Raw genomic sequence first — 19,831 nt, 5'->3', positions numbered from 1 at the left:
GAACTGATTCCACTCTCCTATCTTCCACATTATTGTTCAAAATAATATTAGATCCACTTTATTTTTAAATCGTCCCAGATTTATTCATCATCAACATTACACTCAATGCTACATAAACTTAACAAAATGTTTATTAACTTTTTAACACATTGCTTCCTACTGTCCATTTATTATTTTTGAGTTCTACTTCTTTGTTCCTGAAATACAGTCTTTAGAGTTCTTTCAACAAGGGGCTGTCAGTAGTAAACTCAGATTTTTTTTTTAATTTGATCTCATTCATGAATAACTATCTAGCAGGGAACTGATCTTTACACTACTCTAAAAGACACTACTCCACTGATTTCTTAAATTACTACTGAAATACTTACTTCCTCCTCTTCTGAATCATCATCATCATCATCATCATCATCTTCTTCCACATCTTCACCAAGAGGTGGAGGTAAAGGACCAAGGATATCTTCCTCCATATGATTAACTGGTTCTTCTGCCATTTTAAGGGGTAAAGGGGGGCCAATTAACTCATCACCAGAAGATTCAGAACTTGCTTCACTTTCACTGCTGCTTGTATCCCTGAAAATATAGAAACAGAAACTCATTGCCTTTGCTGAAACAAAGAAAGTACTCTGGAGATAATACTGATTTCTCAGGAAACCCTGACTCTCCTTTTAACAACTGAGTTTTTTTAATGTTTTTAAATTTGTAATTCAAACATTGAATGTGTGACTCAAATATTATTTCACCTAAAGAAAGTAAAAAACTTCTTTTATCTATCTTACCTAAATACAAAGTCAGAGACAAAAGCTCAGAGCAATTACATGTTAGAGGCCCATTAGATAATCCTCATTCATAAAGAGCCAGCAGAACAACTGGAATGTGGAAGAAAAACTACTAGATACTACACCATAAGAAAGAAAACTACTGAGATAACCAATGTTTCTATTCACTATATGTGAATACAATCACTGTTTGCCACAGAAGTAAATAAAGTCAGTCATGTAAAAAAGTTAATATTACTGTCAAAATGTTTCAATATATTTTCTGAAATACAAATTATTTCTCAGTGCTAACCCGAGTTTGCTGAGTTGCTAAAATGTTAAACGTATTGATAGCTTTCCTGGATTGTAAAGATACCTTACCCTAGGGAGTATCATATTGATTCTCAACTGTTTTTCTACCCAACACACCTGAGGACTATTACACACTCTCATTAAAGTCTATATCAAACACCTTTATACATTCGGAAGCTACCACCATCCACCATCCCTCTACCTCCCACCCCATCCCAAAAGGTTGAGAACTGCATTCCTAATTATATCAATTAATCTATCAAATATTTTCTAGGATTCAAAGTGTCACTGCCTTCTAATGAAGTATCTCTAGAATATAAGCTCAATGAAAGCAGAAATTTGTCTGTTGTGTTCATTGCTGTGGCTCTAGCACCTACATGATGCCTGACATAGGTAGTCAGTATCTACTGAAGAAAAAAATGGGATTTTTCTTTTTATTTTCATCTAGGTTCAATATTAAAAGGAATACATACTCACATACATGTTATCCTTATACAAAGACAGGAGCTAGCAAACCTCCATAAAGAGAATTTCTCTTTTTTTCAACAGTTAAGTTCAAGGTGCTCCAGCTCCACAGGCCTTCTTCATAACTGAACACTTGAAGCTTGGTTCAGCCTGAGGGTCTTTGCACTTGCAGTTCCCTCTGCTAAAACACTTGTTACATGGCCTCTTTCTCATCATTCAGTTCTCCTCAAATGTCACCTCCTCAAAGAGGCCTTCAGACACACACCCCTTTCTAAACTTTCAAACACACCCCCATCAGTCACCATTACCTTAATTACCTTACTTTGATGATCTTTATTATGTACATTGCTAAATTATATTGTTTGATTAATTATTTAGTTGTTTGTAATCTGTTATCCATCCCCTCAAATGTCCCCACAGCAATATGAGCTGAGATCTCATCTGACTTGCTAAATGCTGTATCCCCAATTTCTAAAGCAGTGCCTAACCCACAGAAGATGTTCAATAGATACTTGAATGACTGAATAAATTTGTATTAAACTATTCATGCTCTCGAATTTTCTCTCTTGTGATCAGATCACAAATTTCTGACTGTACTGGTTACAAGTCACAGACTTCCTTAATGCAAAACTAAGGCCACAGAGAGCTCTAAATTGAAATGTTAACCCTTAGCACCCATGCTTTAACCCAGTTAACTAGTTCAAAAATAATCATTGAACTGAGAACTAAACAGATCCATATAGGTTTCATGGCTGATTATGCAGGCCTAATACCCACATGAAACTTGATAGAATGTATCAGCTTCTAATTCTGCTTCTGGCGTTTTGCTGGTCATGTGCACAAGCCAAAAAAATGAACCATTTTTAGCATATTTTCAATATCCTGAAAAACGAAGTCCATGAAATTACGTCCAAAAATGTCCCTGACTGAAAACAGAATACATTCCATGTTCAAAATACGCCTTGATTCAGTGTGGTACCCAGATATGAACCAGAGCCTGAGAAACAATATGTACTCGATGAGAAAACAGTTGAGTCAATCCTAATGTTTTCCTCGGCTGGCTTTTTTTTCCACCTGACTTTTTAAGTGAGATTTTAGCTAGGCATTAAATAAGATGTATGGTTGTACAATTTCATTAAATTCATAGGCAAAATTCATTGTTTCTGGTACTACTTTCTTAAAAGGAAGTGCGAATGTCTAAATGATTCCTACCTTACAAATCTGGAGTATATCAGTATTTCTCTACTATCCTACAGCTACTTTTCATAGGATAAATGATGTATTTCTTCTCAGTACTTGATTTCTGAATGATAACTTACACCCATATAATATTTATTTAAGCCAATAAAAAGGGTAGTCTTAGATTACTGTCTTTCTCTAAAACAAATTTTAACAACATTGTAGACGTTTTTTAAATTATCTGTATGCATTGTGAAACAGACTCTCAACATGCTACAAAGGAGAAAATCTAACATGAAACATACTTAAAATATATAGGACCAAATGAAATACAGCAAGAGAGCAGAAGACCAATTCCAGAACTGAATTCAAATTATCATAATAAGTAACATATATAATAAGTGTGCATTTTAAAAAAACAGGAAGAAAATGATCACCATATAATGAATGCTGAACATTCATAAAATAAAATAGAAAACTACTCTGGAATCACACCTTACGTTACACATTAGAATCACCAAGATGGGACTTCCCTGGTGGCGTAGTGGTTAAGAATCTGCCTGCCAATGCAGGGGACACAGGTTTGAGCCCTGGTCCGGGAAGATCCCACATGCCGCAGAGCAACTAAGCCTGTGCACCACAACTACTGAGCCTGTGCTCCAGAGCCCGCAAGCCACAACTACTGAAGCCCACACGTCACAACTACTGCAGCCCACCTGCCTAGAGCCCGTGCTCCACAACAAGAGAAGCCACCACAATGAGAAGCCCATGCACCACAATGAAGAGTAGCCCCCGCTTGCCGCAGCTAGAGAAAGCCCGTGCGCAGCAAGACCCAATGCAGCCAAAAATAAATAAAATACATAAATTTATTTTTAAAAAAAAAGAATCACCAAGATGGGTCAAAAATAAAACAAAAACAAAAAAAGGTGGATCCCTACCTCACATCATATACATAATGAACTCAAAATGGATCAATAAGGGCTTCCCTGGCAGCGCAGTGGTTGAGAGTCCACCTGCCGATGTGGGGGACACGGGTTAGTGCCCCGGTCCGGGAGGATCCCATGTGCCGCAGAGCGGCTGGGCCCGTGAGCCATGGCCGCTGAGCCTGAGTGCCCGGAGCCTGTGCTCCAAAACGGGAGAGACCGCAGCAGTGTGAGGCCCGCCTACCGCAAAAAAAAAAAATGGATCAATGAGCAAAATGTAAGAGCCAAAGCTATGTTTTTTTAAAAGAAAACAGGAGAAATCTTCATGACCTATATAATTTGGCAATGGCTTCTTAGATATGACATGAAAAACATGATCAACAAAAACAAAAAATAGGTAAGTTGGACTTCACCAAAATTAAAAGCTTTCATGCATCAAAGGATATTAAGAAAGTAAAAAACAATCTAAAGAATAAAATATTTGCAAATCACATATCTGATGAATTAATAACCAGAATGTATAAAGAATTCCTACAACTTAACAACAGAAATACAAACACAATTTTAAAATGGGCAAAGGACTTGAATATGCATTTCTCAAAAGAAGATATACAAATGATCAATAAGCATATCAAAAAATGCTCAACATCATTACACATTAGGGAAATGAAAATAAAAACTACAAGAAGGGACTTCCTTGGTGGTCCAGTAGTTAAGAATCTGTCTTCCAATGCAGGGGACGTGGGTTCAATCCCTGGTCGGGGAACTAGGATCCCACATGCAGTAGTACAACTAAGCCCATGCACCACACCTAGAGAGCCCACATGCCCCAACTACAGAGCCCATGTGCTCTGGAGCCCACATGCCACAACTAGAGAGAAGCCTGCATGCTGCAACGAAAGATCCTGCAAGCAGCAACCAAGACCTGACACAGCCAAAAATAAATAAATATATTAAAAAAAAAAAAAAACTACAAGGAGATACCACTTCCCACCTACCGGGATGACTATAATAAAAACAAAACAAAACATGGAAAGTAACAAGTGATGGCAAGAACGTGGAGAAATTGGAACCCTCACACATTGCTGGTGGGAATGTAAAATGGCACAGCCACGGTGGAAAACAGCTTGGCAGTTTTTCAAAAAGTTAAACATAAAATTACCATATGACCCAGAAATTTCACTCGTAGGCATATACCCAAAAGAATTAAAATCAAAGACTCAAACAGATACTTGTATGCCAGTGTTCACTGCACTCACAATTCCCAAAAGATGGAAACCCAAGTGTTCATCAGTGAAAGATGGGGAATTACTGCTTAATGGCTAAAGTTTCTGTTTGGAGTGATAAAATTTTTGGAAATAGTGATGATGGCTGTACAACATTATAAACATTACTAATGCCTCTAAACTGTATAATTTAAATCGTTTAAAATGGAAATTCTTATGTTAAAAAAATTTTTACCCCAATTCAAAAAATCAAGACACCATAGTAAAAGAAAACATTTAGAAATACAGAGGTAAATTGAAGGAAAAAAATGCTAAAAAAAAATTTAATCATTTCCTCTGGGAAGCCAGAATCATGAGCAGGGAGAAATGAGACTTTATAATGTTTGACTTTGTAATGTGTATACCCTACTTCAATAAAAATTTAAAAGATCAGTGGTTGCTAAGGGTTTGTGGGGAGGGAGGGATGAAGAGATGGAACACAGAGCATGGTGAAGGCAGTGAAACTACTCTGATTGATACCATAGTGTTGGATAAATGTCATTACAAATTTGTAGAAATTGACAGAAGGTACAACATCAAAGAGTGAACCCTCATGTAAACTCTGGATTCTGAGTGATGAAGATGTGTCAGTGTAGGTTCACCAACTGTAACAAATACACCACTCTGGTGGGGGCTGTTGGTAATGGAGGAGGCTATGCATGTACTGGGCCAGGTGATATATGGAAAACTCTCTGTTACCTTCAGCTCAATTTTGTTGTGAACCTAAAACTGCTCTAAAAAAAACTCTACTAAATTTTTTAAATTAAAAATAAAGGGGCTGGGGAAATTGATTATTCATATGGAGCAAAAAATAAAAATGAATAACATCTTTACATTATCCACAAAAAATTAATCCTATGTTGATTTAAGACCTAAATATGGAAAACAAAACTTAAAAACTTTAGATAAAAATATAGAAAGTTATCTTTATGACCTCAGTGTAAGGACTCATTTCTTAAACAAAAGGCACACATCACAAAAGAAAAGGTTAAAATGAGAATATATTAACATTTGAAACTTATTTTTTTTTTAAAATACCACTGAAAAACAAAAAAATAGTAATAGTAAACCACCAATTAAGGGGAAAACATAAGGAACCTGAGAGAAAATCTTGCAGAAGACATAGTTCTTACTGTATCTTCAGCAGAAAAAATATATGACCAATAAACTTTTGAAATGATGATGTACAACCACACTGGTCATCATCAAAATGCAAATGAACACTCTAAGGATACCACCTCACAACAATCAGATTGGCAAAAATAAAAATGTCTAACAATAACAAGTGTTGATGAGGATGTGGAGCAACGGAAACTCTTACACTCTGCTGGTGGGAAAGTAAGTGGGTACAAACTCTTTAGAAAACAACTGACCCAAATCTAAAGATAAACGTGTACTTACTCAAAGACCTAGCAAGTCTACTACTAGGTATATACTCTAAAGAAACTTTTGTACAGTAAAACAGAGGATAGCTATAAGGAGATCTCTAAAAGCATATTTTATAATAGTATAGAAAAACAGCAACCTAAATTGACTAGACAATGGATAAACTGTAGTATATTTCTAAGTGGAAAACTAAAATGCACTGAAAATGAAATGAACTATAGATTCACTTGTCAACATGAATGTGAAAAACCTCTTGTTGAATAAAAAAAGCAAATTAAAAAAATACATTCATTACAGCATTAATGACATCTATATAAAATAAGAAATCATACAAAACAACATGTATTTAGGAATACACTCATATATAATAAAATTATTAAAAAGAGGATGGAAAGGTAAATACAGGGAAGGTTTCCCTTGTGGAGCAAAGGAGTAGGATTTCAAAGCACTGATAAAGCTCTACAACTGTCTCACATACTGGGTGTTTGTTTCATTGTTCTCTTTACTTTAAATGAAGGATATCTAAAGTTTTATATGTATGACAAACTTCATAACAAAAATGTTTTGTCGAGCTTCCCTGGTGGCACAGTGGTTGAGAGTCCGCCTGCCGATGCAGGGGACACGGGTTCGTGTCCCAGTCCGGGAAGATCCCACATGCCGCAGAGCGGCTGGGCCCGTGAGCCACGGCCACTGAGCCTGCGCGTCCGGAGCCTGTGCTCCACAACGGAAGAGGCCACAACAGTGAGAGGCCCGCGTACCGCAAAAAAAAAAAAAAAAAAAAATTTTTGTCTAATTAAGGGGAAAAATATCCCTAACCTTACAGTGTCCACAATCATATAAAAGAACACACTACAGAAACAGTACATGATAGTTTACAGCATAACATGCTAAGTGGCACACTAGACACTGGGGAGAAAGATTTTAAAATATGCAAAACAATATTATTTAAGTCTTAGGGAAACAGAGATACACAATAAACTTACAAAGAGATACATGGAAAAAATTCAAATTTAGAAGGTTGGTTACTTCTGACAAGAAGGGAAGGGGATGCAATTGAAGATAGTTCTCAGAAGTGTTCACTCCTAACAGCAAAAGTTTACTTCTTGTCTAGTGGGTATTGTACTTTATCACCATTTTGAAAGTCTTAAATACTTCATAATAATTTCTCATTTAAACTCTTAAGGTAATTTTTATTAAATCTAGAAAAAAGAAAATAGCATAACAATCTCTTATGTGAGGAATACTGATTGCCTAAGAGATATCTTAAATACATTAAAACAATATTATCAAACAGATGGGAAAATGAGAATAAGAAAAAATATCAAATCTAAAAAGTTTATTTACATATAAAATATGAGGTCAAAATTCAAATAAATGGAGAAGTAATCAGATTTATTCAAAAGGAGATATATCAAAATCACAAGAAAAAATGCATAGCTTCAAGGCAATTAGAATATGCAAAAATTAAACTTTAAGATGCTTCACTGAGGAAAATTTAACATTTTTCTCAGCCTGTATAATTTACTGTTACTTCTTTCCTAATATATGAGAGAGAATTATTTTTAAGCTACCTTAAGCATTTTGAAAGCCACTGGCAAAAGAGCCTTTAAAAGTCCTTAACGACTGTGAATTTTCCTATTTTTTATCAAAAATGTGTTTTACAAAACTTCAAAAGAGAATTACCTTTAATTATGGTTTCTTCGCCCAACAGAAAAGGACACCATGTCCCTTCTCAGGACCAATAAAGACTGCTTCATATAGTGCCAATGCATAGTACTTGTGGTGATCAGCAAAAGAAGTTACCACTTCCTTTATATCTCTGGGAAAACTAAAATCTGACAGTGTTTATTTGCTGATCTCTAGTTAGAACTGAAGGTCTTTAAGAAGAAAAAATGAGCTCCTTAGAACAAAATCACTATCTTTATCCTCTTTTTTTCTTTCTAACAGATAACTATCCAGTTTCACTAGCTAATGTAAAATTAAACACCTAAATGGGAGTGAAAGAAGTTATCTAATCATAGCTATAAAGAATTCCTAGCCTGTTATGTCCTTATGAATAGGGACCTGTCTTTTTTCTTTTTTAAAAACATTATTTATTTATTTTTATTTTTGGCTGTGTTGCGTCTTCGTTGCTGCATGCGGGCTTTCTCTAGTTGTGGTGAGCAGGGGTTACTCTTCGTTGTGGTACGCAGGCTTCTCACTGAAGTGGCTTCTCTAGTTGCAGAGCATGGGCTCTAGGTGCACGGGCTTCAGTAGTTGCAGCACGCGGGCTAAGCAGTTGCAGTGCACGGACTCTAGGGCACACATGCTTCAGTAGCTGTGGCTCATGGGCTCTAGAGCACAGGCTCAGTAGTTGTGGTGCACAGGCTTAGTTGCTCCGTGGCGCGTGTGATCTTCCCGGACCAGGGATCGACTCCGTGTCCCCTGCATTTGCAGGCAGATTCTTAACCACTGTGCCACCAGGGAAGTCCCCCAAGATATTTTCTACTATATTAGTGTGCATCCAATAAGTTATTTCTTGAATTTAGCACCAGGATGAAAAAATTCCTCTATTCCCTAAGTGCTTTTTCTTATTAGACACTTGGAACACCATTGCTTTTTTTGCCATGGCTCCTAGAAAGCTTTTCACTCAATTTATTGTTCTGTGATTGTCTCATTCCACAACTCCAGTTTAGGGAACAGTGATTTTGTGCTGGGAACGAGCCTCATGTTCTGGGAAATGTTGGAACCATCTGGCTATAACTGAGTGCTTAGTTAGTTATCTTAAATGTATTGCAACTTTTGCTTCCAAAAGCAAAGTAATTTGCTTTTGGAAAAAGTAATGTAATTACAGTAGTTCTGTAATTTTAATCACTAATGACAAAAGTAATGCTGGGTTTTTTTATATCAATAAAATTTATTCTCAATACCAATACTGCACGTTCTTTACCTTTGGACTTTAAAGTTAGTATTGCGGAAAAAACAGAATCAACAAAACTACTGAAATTTTTACAATTTTCAATTAATGGAATCATTTGTTTGTCAAAACCTTAGCAATAAGATAAATTTCCAAAAACACAACAGTAGTTTTTTAACATCTTAAATCATCCCAAAAGTAAGAAACTAAAGGTAAATACTAAATGTTCCTCTCAGGAAAAAGGGTTTTTTTCCCTATCATATTGAAACCCAAGGACATTGTGAGACTGACAACTGATATAAAACCACAGACAATGCTAAACTGAATTTTTTGACTAATGTAAAGAAAGGACACTCTATAGCAGGGGTTGGTAAACTTTGGCCCAGTGTTTGTTTTTTAAAGATTTACTGAACACAGATAAGCCCATTCATTTACGTGTTGTATATGGCAGAATTGAGTAGTTGAGAAAGAGACCACGTGGACCCCAATTCCTAAAATATTTACTATCTGTCCTTGACAGAAATTGTTTGCTGACCCCTGCTCTTTACTAATATATGCAAAGATACTCATATGCTTCAGAGACTAAATAGATGTTAAGGTTGCACTGTTATGAAAAGGGAGAACCAGACTTGTAGTCCCATATAGATATCCCTTCCCTCCGCAAAGAGAAGTTATAGAAAAGACCAACCAACACTATTATGGAGAGATATTCTGCTCAAAAGCCTAGACTGAGATACCAAAGAATGCACCTTCTGGGTGAACAAAAAATGAAATTACATAGTATAAGTGATATTTTGTGTATTTAGATATTTTATGTTTTTCTACCGTAAAAAAGAGGAAATAGTGAAATCCACTGGTGAAATTTGCCATGAATAGTTTATGTAACCAATTTGATGATTTAAAATATATCTAAACAACATTAGAATTCTCATATTATCCACCTAGATTTGATATCTATATACCTATTTATATTGTTTAAAGTTCTTAGTAATTAAGTTACATAGTATTAAATTTCAATTTAAAGTAATTTTAATGGCTGCTTTCTCCTATAACTCGATAAACTTTATAATGTGCCTCTATTTATATTCTTTCTTATTATCTATTTCCATAACGGATCCTACCAAAAAAAGGGTATGAATGCAGAGTCTGGGGAAAGGGACAAAATGTCAATGACAAAATAAACATGAAAAAAATAATAAACTTGTCAACATCTTTCCAACTTTACATAGTTATGCTCTGCAGTCAAAAGGCATAGATTTTTTTTTTTTTTTTTGCGGTACGCGGGCCTCTCACTGTTGTGGCCTCTCCATTGAGGAGCACAAGCTCCGGACGCGCAGGCCCAGCGGCCATGGCTCACGGGCCCAGCCGCTCCGCGGCATGTGGGATCCTCCCAGACCTGGGCACGAACCCACGTCCCCTGCATCGGCAGGCGGACTCTTAACCACTGCGCCACCAGGGAAGCCCAAAAGGCATAGATTTTAATACTTCATCTGGAATACTTCAGAAAAAGTCGAATGATTTACAATGTGACAAATGACTTTTTCCTGGTCCTAGACATACACAATTGCCGGAAATGGGAGAAATTATGCAAGCTTTTAGTATCAGGAACTTTGCATAAATTGCGTTATGAACGCCTAGAAAAAGGTAGTTTAATAGCATTCTTTTGAGAAAGACAAGCACCTGGAAGATGATTTAGAGCAATCTCTGGCCACATTTGAGCCTGAAGATGTTGGTTCAAGATCTTCGCTTTGCCTTCTTAATTCTTTCTCTCTGTTCATTTCTTCCTCTTTTTCTCTTGCTTCTGAAAAGATTATAAAGTTTTTTCAACAGTTAGGCTTCAAAATTTGTTATTATTTAAAATGCTATAAATTAACATAGTTACAAAGATGTAACATAGACATGTTACCAGTAACAGCAAAAAAAATTATCAATCTAAATGCCCAACACTGAGAAAATAACTGAAGTTTACTGTGTATCAACATAATATGAAATACAGCCCATAAAAATAGTGATAGAAGAGAAATCCCTGGCAGTCCAGTGGTTAAGACTCAGTGCTTTCACTCCAGTGGCCTGAGTTCAATCCCTGGTCAGGGAACTAAGATCCTACAAGCCATGCAGCAGAGCCAAAAAATAAAAATAAAAAAATAGTAATGGAAAATGTACAAATCTGAGAAAATATAAACAGATATGCTAAGCAAAATTAACATGTGAACAGTATATGAACCATGACTGTACTATGTAAAAAGGTGTGGCAAGTGACCAGAAGAAAGCATTCAAAGGTAAGATTTTAGGTAATCTCACCTTTTACTTTTAATGTTTTAAACCAAAAACTCAGTACTTCATTCCTTTCTGAATTTCCAAACTAGATTTTTGGTCAGAGACTTCCTACCAAAATTATGAGGAAAGCTGAATTACATTTAGTTTCCAGAGTTGTTTACCTTGCAAAGACAAAAAAATTTTATCCAAGGAAATCTAATCTTTCTCGTCTGATAATTTCACTCAACAACTGGGGCGGAAAGCACATAGGAAGGAAATTAATTATATGAATAAGGCTTGTTCTCAATTGCCACCATCCTCAATAACCTGAGATAATCTTTAACATTTACTTCTTAAGTTAATAATGAAGAATAATACACCCAAAGTTAAGTAGTATCAAAGGGCACTTATTAATTGGAATGTTGTACTCTTTAGGTCTTTTGTTGCTAGGATGTAGAGGATGAGTAACACGGAGATAGGCAGCAACTAGCGTCAACAACTAGTCTTTTGTTTCAAACATGGAAGATAAAACTCTCCAGGAAGAGGTAAGGCATAGCTCAGGTTAATTTTTTTGTGCTCTCCACTGGGCTGGGTTAGGAGTTAACAATTTGGCACTCTGATGCTGGAGGAGGCTGAAAACAATAAGAGAAGGATAATGCCCAAATTTAAGAGTGAGCCTGCTGGGCTCCGACCTTCATCCTGCTTCTCCAGACATTCCCTCCATTCCCTCCAGGGTGAGGGGGGATTGGAGAGTGAAGCGGGGAAGACCACACTTGAACTGTAGGCTCAGGTCTTAGGGGCAGTTCTGACCCTAATCAGGAAACGATACTAAGGCACACATTACTAGCCACCTACACAACAGCCACTTCTCTCTTTCTCCTTGCTAAGAAAACCACAGTTCTCCCTAGGTAAGAAGCAACACTGTGTTTCAGGAGCTGCTGGGCCCCTCCCTGCACAGGGGGGCTGAAGTTTGATTCCAAGTCAACCATAGTGCTCTTGCAATGGCTGTTTTTGCAAATGATGTGCCACACTAATACCGGCTAGTAACATGTGAGGGGAAGTCAGCTGAAGGTACATTTGAGAAAGGTTTTCTTGCTCCTAAAAAGTGTTACACAAAAGTCTCCTTTCAGCCTGTGGAGGTGGTCACCTGCATGTAACAAAATTTAGCTGACAAAATTTTGAGACATGAGGACAGTCTGCTTAGGACAAGCCAACACTCTAAAGCTGGCAAAGCAGAAAAAAGGGGAAAAAACTTCATGTCCTTCATATCAGGACGCAGGAGACAGAACAGCCCCACTCCAGAGTTCTTGTCATAGTGCAATACTAAACCTTTCTTATTTAAGCAATTTTTTATTAGGTCTTCTATGACTTCTTTGAAAGTAACCATTAGCATCTTAATATCAACCTTAATTTAACAAAAATAATAGCAACTAATACATGGAGCTTACTATGCTATGTACTAGGCATTCTTTTAAGTATTCCCTGTAAATTAACTCCTTTACCGCAGATGTAGAGAATGGACTTGAGGACATGAGGGGAAAGGGTAAGTTGGGACGAAGTGAGAGAGTGGCACGGACATGTATACACTACCAAACGTAAAATAGCTAGCTAGTGGGAAGCAGCTGCATAGCACAGGGAGATCAGCTCGGTGCTCTGTGACTACCTAGAGGGGTGGTCTAGGGAGGGTGGGAGGGAGACGCAAGAGGGAGGAGATATGGGGATATATGTGTATGTATGGCTGATTCACTTTGTTATAAAGCAGAAACTAACACACCATTGTAAAGCAATTATACTCCAATAAAGATGTTAAAAAAAAAATTAACTCCTTTAATCTTCATAACAATCCCTGGAGTAGAAACTTTTTTTCTTCACCTTTATTGGAGTATAACTGGCAAATAAAACTGTGAGATATGTAAAGTGCACAATGTGATGATTTGGTACAAAAATACATTGTGACAGAATTCTCCCCATGGAGTCGATGAACACAACCATCACCCCACATATTTACTTTTTTTTTTTTTTTTTGGGTAATAACATTTAAGTTCTACTGTCCTAGCAAATTTCAATTATACAATACAGTTTAAGTAGATACTACTATCCTCACTTTATAGTTGACGAATCCAAGGCAGAGAAGTAACAGAGCTATTAAGCCTCAAAGCAGTGAATTGAGGCTCCACAGCTGTAACTTTCCTTGATGTGACCAGACTCTCTAGAGACTGTAAAATTATCCAAAGACTACCACCTACCTTACAAAACAGTGAGCCTGCCTCTCTCTCCAATGGGCCATAAAGTACAGCCCTTTATTGCTTACTTGTCACCAGACTATCTGGAAATTATGACCCACCCACCTAACTAGAGTTCCTTCCCAGGGGATGAATACTCCAAACTATTTGCCACATCCTGGTGAAGATCTAACTTTTTAATTTAAAATTTAACTTTTTTTTTTAACAATAGTAAGGATTCTCTATTCAGAGAGGCTTCTGCTGTCACCTGCTGCTTCATAAAAGAAGAAAAAAAAAGAAAAGACATTTTTGAGGAAAAAAAATATTTTTTTTCCTCATTGTTGACTGAGGACAAACCAAAATGAAACATAATTCAATAAACTGTAGCTCCCTGACCAAGGGGATCATTTTCACATATTTTTACTGAACGTAGGACCAAGTACACTGTAAACACTGTAAAAATGCTCCATATGTTCCCTTAACAAAAGTGAATTAACCTACCCCCCATCACCTCATTTTATTCTTCCAAGTACTTCATTTTATTGTTAACTCTCTACTCTCAGATAGTTACCAATTTTGGATAGCCATTTCTGCAAAAGCACCCCAGATGTATGCAACTCTCATTTAGGTTAACAGCAAACTATCCAAGGACTTGCCTGGTGGCACAGTGGCTAAGAATCCGCCTGTCAATGCAGGGGACACAGGTTCGATCCCTGGTCCAGGAAGATCCCATATGCTGTTGAGCAAATAAGCCCGGGTGCCACAACTACTGAGGCTGCGCTCTAGAGCCCACGCACCCCAACTACTGAGCCCGTGTGCCACAACTACTGAAGCCTGCGCACCTAGGGTCCCTGCTCCGCAACAAGAGAAGCCACAGCAATGAGAAGCTCCCACATTGCAACTAGAGAAAGCCTGTGTGCAGCAACCAAGACCCAATGCAGCCAAAACATATACTTAATTTTTAAAAAGTAAAAGATTAACAAAAAAATTTGAAACATTATTCCCTGACATTTTATATAACACATATTTTATTGAAGTTTTACAGTAACTCATCCTTTCTGTTAGAGCATTTAACAACCAAAATTTCACGTCCGTATACACAGACAATTAAACTTGCCATTAAAAGGGACCAAAGTTCTTATTTTCCTCAAGTCTGATGTCAAAGCCCAGGAAAAGATTCCAATACCAATCATTAAATAAAATATGCCCATATCAGAATTTGTTAACTTTTCTTTTAAGAAAAGTAAGTCAAACTTTGGATTCTTGTGTTTAGATCAGGGGTAGAAACAGCAGTCCATATCCAAGACTGTAACACTAAATCAAGATAGCTTTAATTCATCCACAAATATCAATAGGAGTACATGGTCTTGAGACAATTTTTCAAAATTTTTAAAATGTAATAACTCTTTACTGGAATTCCTCTTAGGTGTTAAATGCATACATACTTCACTAAGAAAAATGACAGGAACTAAAAGTGATATTTATAACACTGCTGTTTAAAAAGTACTCTGCCCAACATCTTAATTCCTTCAAGAATCTTCTAAGAGAGATCTTATTATTATTGCCACCAAACTGATGGAGAAATTAAGGATTTGAAATTTGAAAATCCATCCAATGTCATTCATCTAGTGGAATGTGGGGCTAACCCTTAAACCTGCATCCTCCAACTCCAAATCCCAAACTCTTTACTATTCATCATGCCATTTAAAAACATTCTCCAAAGATGCAGGATTTATTTTTTTAAAGGCAGTATTGCAGTTTTAAATTCAATTCAATCTTCACAAATATATATTGAGAACCTATCTTGGAAGGCATGGTACTGGGGACTATAAAACTTAGGTAGGAGAATAAGACAATCCCTATTCAAAGCATTTTATATCACACACTGAAAGAGGTAAATACAAGAAAGTTATACTGTAACAGTGTAAGTGTTCACTAAAACATTTAAAAATTAAGTGTATAACGCATTCGTGTATATGCTGCAGATAGCATGTCTTTACATATTGTTTGATGATATTAAATTATTTAATATTTTTAGGTGTAGTAACAGTATTTTGGTTAAGATCTTTCCAAATCCTTATCTCTTAAAGACATACTAAAATATTTATGGGTGAAATAATGTACCTAGGATTTGTGTCAAAGTAATCAGAGATGAGAAGTAAATGGAACTACCACTGGCCATGAACTGTTACAGTAGTTAAATCTGTGTGATAGGTATATGGGAGTTCATTACTGTGTTACACTGCATGTAGAAATGGAAGTGTTTTTTAAAAAAATACATACTATATGTAGATAGCTGTCTTTTCACCACACATACACAACAAAAACTGCTATTCTTCCAAAAACCAAAAACATTTCATATCAAGTGCGCTTCCCAAATATGAGATTTTACTGCTACATAATTTATCATTTTAAAACCAACAATGACAAGTGCTGGAATAACATTCACTTAAATTTTTCCAGGAGTCCTGTCTCTGGCTTCTAGCCCCTTCTGCTCTATCAGGTTAAATCTATCCTTTCTCTAGTGTAAGAATGATCTGAATCAGATCTAAAGAAAGCAGTAGAGGAGTCAGTCTCCTTCTAAGACCCTCAAGTGGTATCTAGAATTGCTAACCACCTGGTATCAAACCACACAGTCTGGAAGTTAAGGCCTTCATTAAATGTCTGATACAACTTATTAATGCAGAGATTCAACAGCAGCAGCCACATTCACTGTATGTCTCAATTTTCTATACTGTCTGGGTCAACGGTCAGTGGTGTACACAGCTCTGAGAGCCACCTCTCGCCCAGCCTTCCAAATACTGGTTCCGCTGTAAGCAGGAAAGAAAAAAATGAAATGAGAATCAGATAGAGGGGGGGAGAAGAGGTAATAAAGAAACCACTATTCTGATTCTTATAAATTAATTTTGAATCCTTGTTTGTTCATAGCTCACACTACTGAAAGATTTTAGCTCTCAGACCTTCTTATCCTGTTTAGATGCAACTTTGATCGTGTTTAAAAAAACAAAGACAAAAAGGTGTCTGCTTCCAAAGGAACCAGCACATACGGTCTTTTAACAATTTTGAAATTTTTTTCAGTCTTATAATTTTATAACTGGTAGGACACTGGTGTAAGCTGGATACAGTATTTAATCCTATAAAAGAGCAAGTAACTGAACTTCTTACCCAGCGTTTTCCGACTTCTTTCCACTGCTGTTCTTCGAGTTTGTTCAAACATTGCTTCCAAATCAAATGTGCGAGCTTTTTTCCCTAAAACAGAAATAAGTAGCAGACTATGATTTTCCTGAACTAAGTTGGCCAAACTTTACGTACTAAATAAATACTTACTGACTGACCAATAACCACTTAAGTCTACCTAATTTATAGTAGGGCTACAAAATAACCATAAAATATCAATGAAGAAAGAGTTCACTTCCCAGGGAATTTTTAATTACAATCTCATCACTAAATAACATTAACCAGCCAACTTTCCCATCCTCCTGTAATTCATCTAGACCCTACTCCTTGAAACTAAAACACTGGTGTGCTAGGCAGAATAGAGAATATTCATATCGTAATCCCTGAAACCTGAGAATATATTACATTACAGGGTAAAAGGTACTCTGCAGATTAATTAAGGTTATGGACTTAAAAACTGGGAGATTATACTGGCCAGCCCAATCTAATCATAGGAGCCCTTATATGCAAAGATGCAGAATAGATATAGCAGAAGTCAGAGAGACCTGAAACTTGACAAGAGTTGCAGTTCCCTTGAAGATGAAGGGGGCAAGAAGACAAGTGATGCAGGTATCTAAAAGAGCTAAGAAACTCCCACCAGACAGCCAATAAGGAAATAAGGAAACCACAAGGAACTGACATTCTGACAACCTGAATCTGCTTGGAAACAATGTTGTATTTGCTTTTACTGACTTTTTTTTTTTAATAATAATACCTATTCTATGTTTGTTTGCCAGAATATGATAAAAATGGCTTTCTTACACCCTACTGACTTTGTTATAAACTGAAACCACCTTTTTGAACAGCATTATGAAATATATATCAAGAAGCTTTAAAAGCTATATGCCCAATTTTTTTGTTACTTTTTAATATCTGTATTTTTTATCAAAGTAGTCCCTCTTATCTACCCTATGGAAATATGCATAAAACTCCTTTTACAAAAGGAGATAAAAGAGTTATTTATAAAAATGTTTATTTTAGTATTACTGATAAAAGTTAGAAACTATGTGGGATAAAGTTTAAAATATTACAAATTATAGCATTTCTATCTACTATTCAACCATTAAAAATCATGTTTTGGAAAAGCATTTTATAATATGGGAAAATCCTCAAACTATTAAGAATTAAACAAATTCTATATAATTAAGAATATAAAACTGTACATATATACGATCTTACAACAGGAGAAACTGGAAAACAAACTAACTTTTAAGTCTTGATTTCTAGAACATGAAATTATGAATGATTTTACTTTCTTCCTTCTTATTTATTGGGTTCTTTATATTTTCCTGCTATTTACATGTGCTCCTTTTGAAATTGGGGAGAAAGCTATTTAAAAGAAATGAAACAAAAATAAGTACCAAAATACTACAGAAGTATACAGTACTTTTGTAGCCATGACCACCTAGAAGATAGTAAATATGTTTTGTGGCTCAAGACGTTACCAGAATAAATGAATGTATGAATGAACAAAAGAGAGACTGAAATGAGGATTCTGGAGTAGAAAAACTGGAATGAAAAAAGACTAACCTACAAGGAACTACTGTATAGCACAGGGAACTATGCTCAATATTTTGTAATAACCTAAAAGGAAAAAGAATATACATATAGAAGTGAATATACATAACTGAATCACTGTGCTGTACACCTAAAACTAACATGACATTATAAATCAACTATAACTTAATAAAATAAAAGATTTACTATTATAACATCACCTAATGGCCCATTTGTTGCCAAAAGGGCCACCTTATTACAGACCACAGTCAGTGGTTAGCGCTCAGTCTCAGGATGCAATGAGACAACTCCCTCCATCAACCAACACCCTCCACCGCGTGGGTCACAAAGCAATCTTTCTTTCTCACTAGGCTTCTCATAAGTGTCAGCTGAGCTGGTCCCAAGAGATAGGCAGGAGTTAGAAAACGGATGGGGCAGACTGCGTCTAAAAATTGCAAGATAAACACATTAGAGCTAAAGTAATAAGAACTTGGCACTGCGGAAGAGGTGGAACACAGGTGACACCTCGGGCCCCCCTCCCAACTTGCGGCTCTTAAAATCTCTGCAAAATGAAACGGGACCATGCCTAGGGCAGTCACTCACCGAACCCCGTGAAGCCCATGGTGACCGCCAGCTGCGGGTCCGGTCCTGATGCCTCTGAGCCTGTCACTGGGACAAGAGAAAAGAGAAAAGGCCTTGTTAGTGCGGAGCCCCCAGCGCCGCCGGCCCTGCCCGACCCACCCCGCCGGCGCTCGCCTCACTGAACCCACCGCCGCTGGGTCCGGGGCGCTCCATGGTCTGCCACCCGCCACAGAACCAGCAACACCCACAGCCCAAACAGCTGCTAAAGAGTAGCAGCAAACCAGGCAGGAAGCATCGCCTCCGAGCGTCAGCCTCGCCGCCAAGGCCAAGAGCGGCGCCTTCCGCGGAGGGACAGAGGCCTCCTAAGCAGCGCCGCCCTAGCGGGCTGGCGGAGTATAAGCGCCACAGAAGCTGGCTTCAGATTGAACCCACGGGAAGGGGAATATTATCTGCAGTTTCTGTAACACTTTTTACTTTGTAAGACGCGTTTATCGGGGCTTCTCTGGTGGTGCAGCGGTTAAGAATCCGTCTGCCAACTCAGGGGACATCGATTCGAGCCCTGGTCTGGGAAGACCCCACATGCCGCAAAGCAACTAAGCCCTTGTGCCACAGCTACTGAGCCTGCTCTGTAGAGTCCACGAGCCACAACTACTGAGCCCACACGCCACACCTACTGAAGCCCACGTACCTAGAGCCCGTGCTCCAAAACAAGAGAAGCCACTGCAATGAGCAGACTGCGCACTGCAACGAAGAGTAGTCCCCACTCGCTGCAACCAGAAAAAGTCCGCGCACAGCAACGAAGACCCAATGCAGCCAAAAAAAAAAAAAAAAAAGACGCGTTTACTGGCAAGGTGACACTTAATCCTCAGAATTCTAA

At 37.3% G+C, this 19,831-nt stretch overlaps 1 protein-coding gene across 4 annotated transcripts in view; it reads right to left on the bottom strand.

The window, feature by feature from the left end:
* Positions 1-19,216, bottom strand: part of WDR70 (WD repeat domain 70) — a 310,099-nt gene extending 290,883 nt beyond the window's left edge. The window contains exons 1-5 of one of the 4 annotated variants that reach the window (XM_065873371.1): positions 19,143-19,216; positions 18,976-19,035; positions 16,825-16,908; positions 10,862-10,982; positions 369-570 (exon numbers count right to left, since the gene is read on the bottom strand). In XM_065873371.1, coding sequence (XP_065729443.1) covers positions 369-570; positions 10,862-10,982; positions 16,825-16,908; positions 18,976-19,035; positions 19,143-19,167 — 492 coding nt within the window. In that variant the 5' untranslated portion in view covers positions 19,168-19,216. Of the gene's footprint in view, positions 1-368; positions 571-10,861; positions 10,983-16,824; positions 16,909-18,975; positions 19,042-19,142 lie in introns of all 4 variants that reach the window. The other 3 variants (XM_065873369.1, XM_065873370.1, XM_065873372.1) reach the window with 3 other exon arrangements.
* Positions 19,217-19,831: the final 615 nt, after the last annotated feature.

Source organism: Phocoena phocoena, chromosome 3 (assembly GCF_963924675.1).
Source record: "Phocoena phocoena chromosome 3, mPhoPho1.1, whole genome shotgun sequence".
Lineage (NCBI taxonomy): Eukaryota > Metazoa > Chordata > Mammalia > Artiodactyla > Phocoenidae > Phocoena > Phocoena phocoena.
This window is presented reverse-complemented; position numbering and strand designations above follow the sequence as displayed.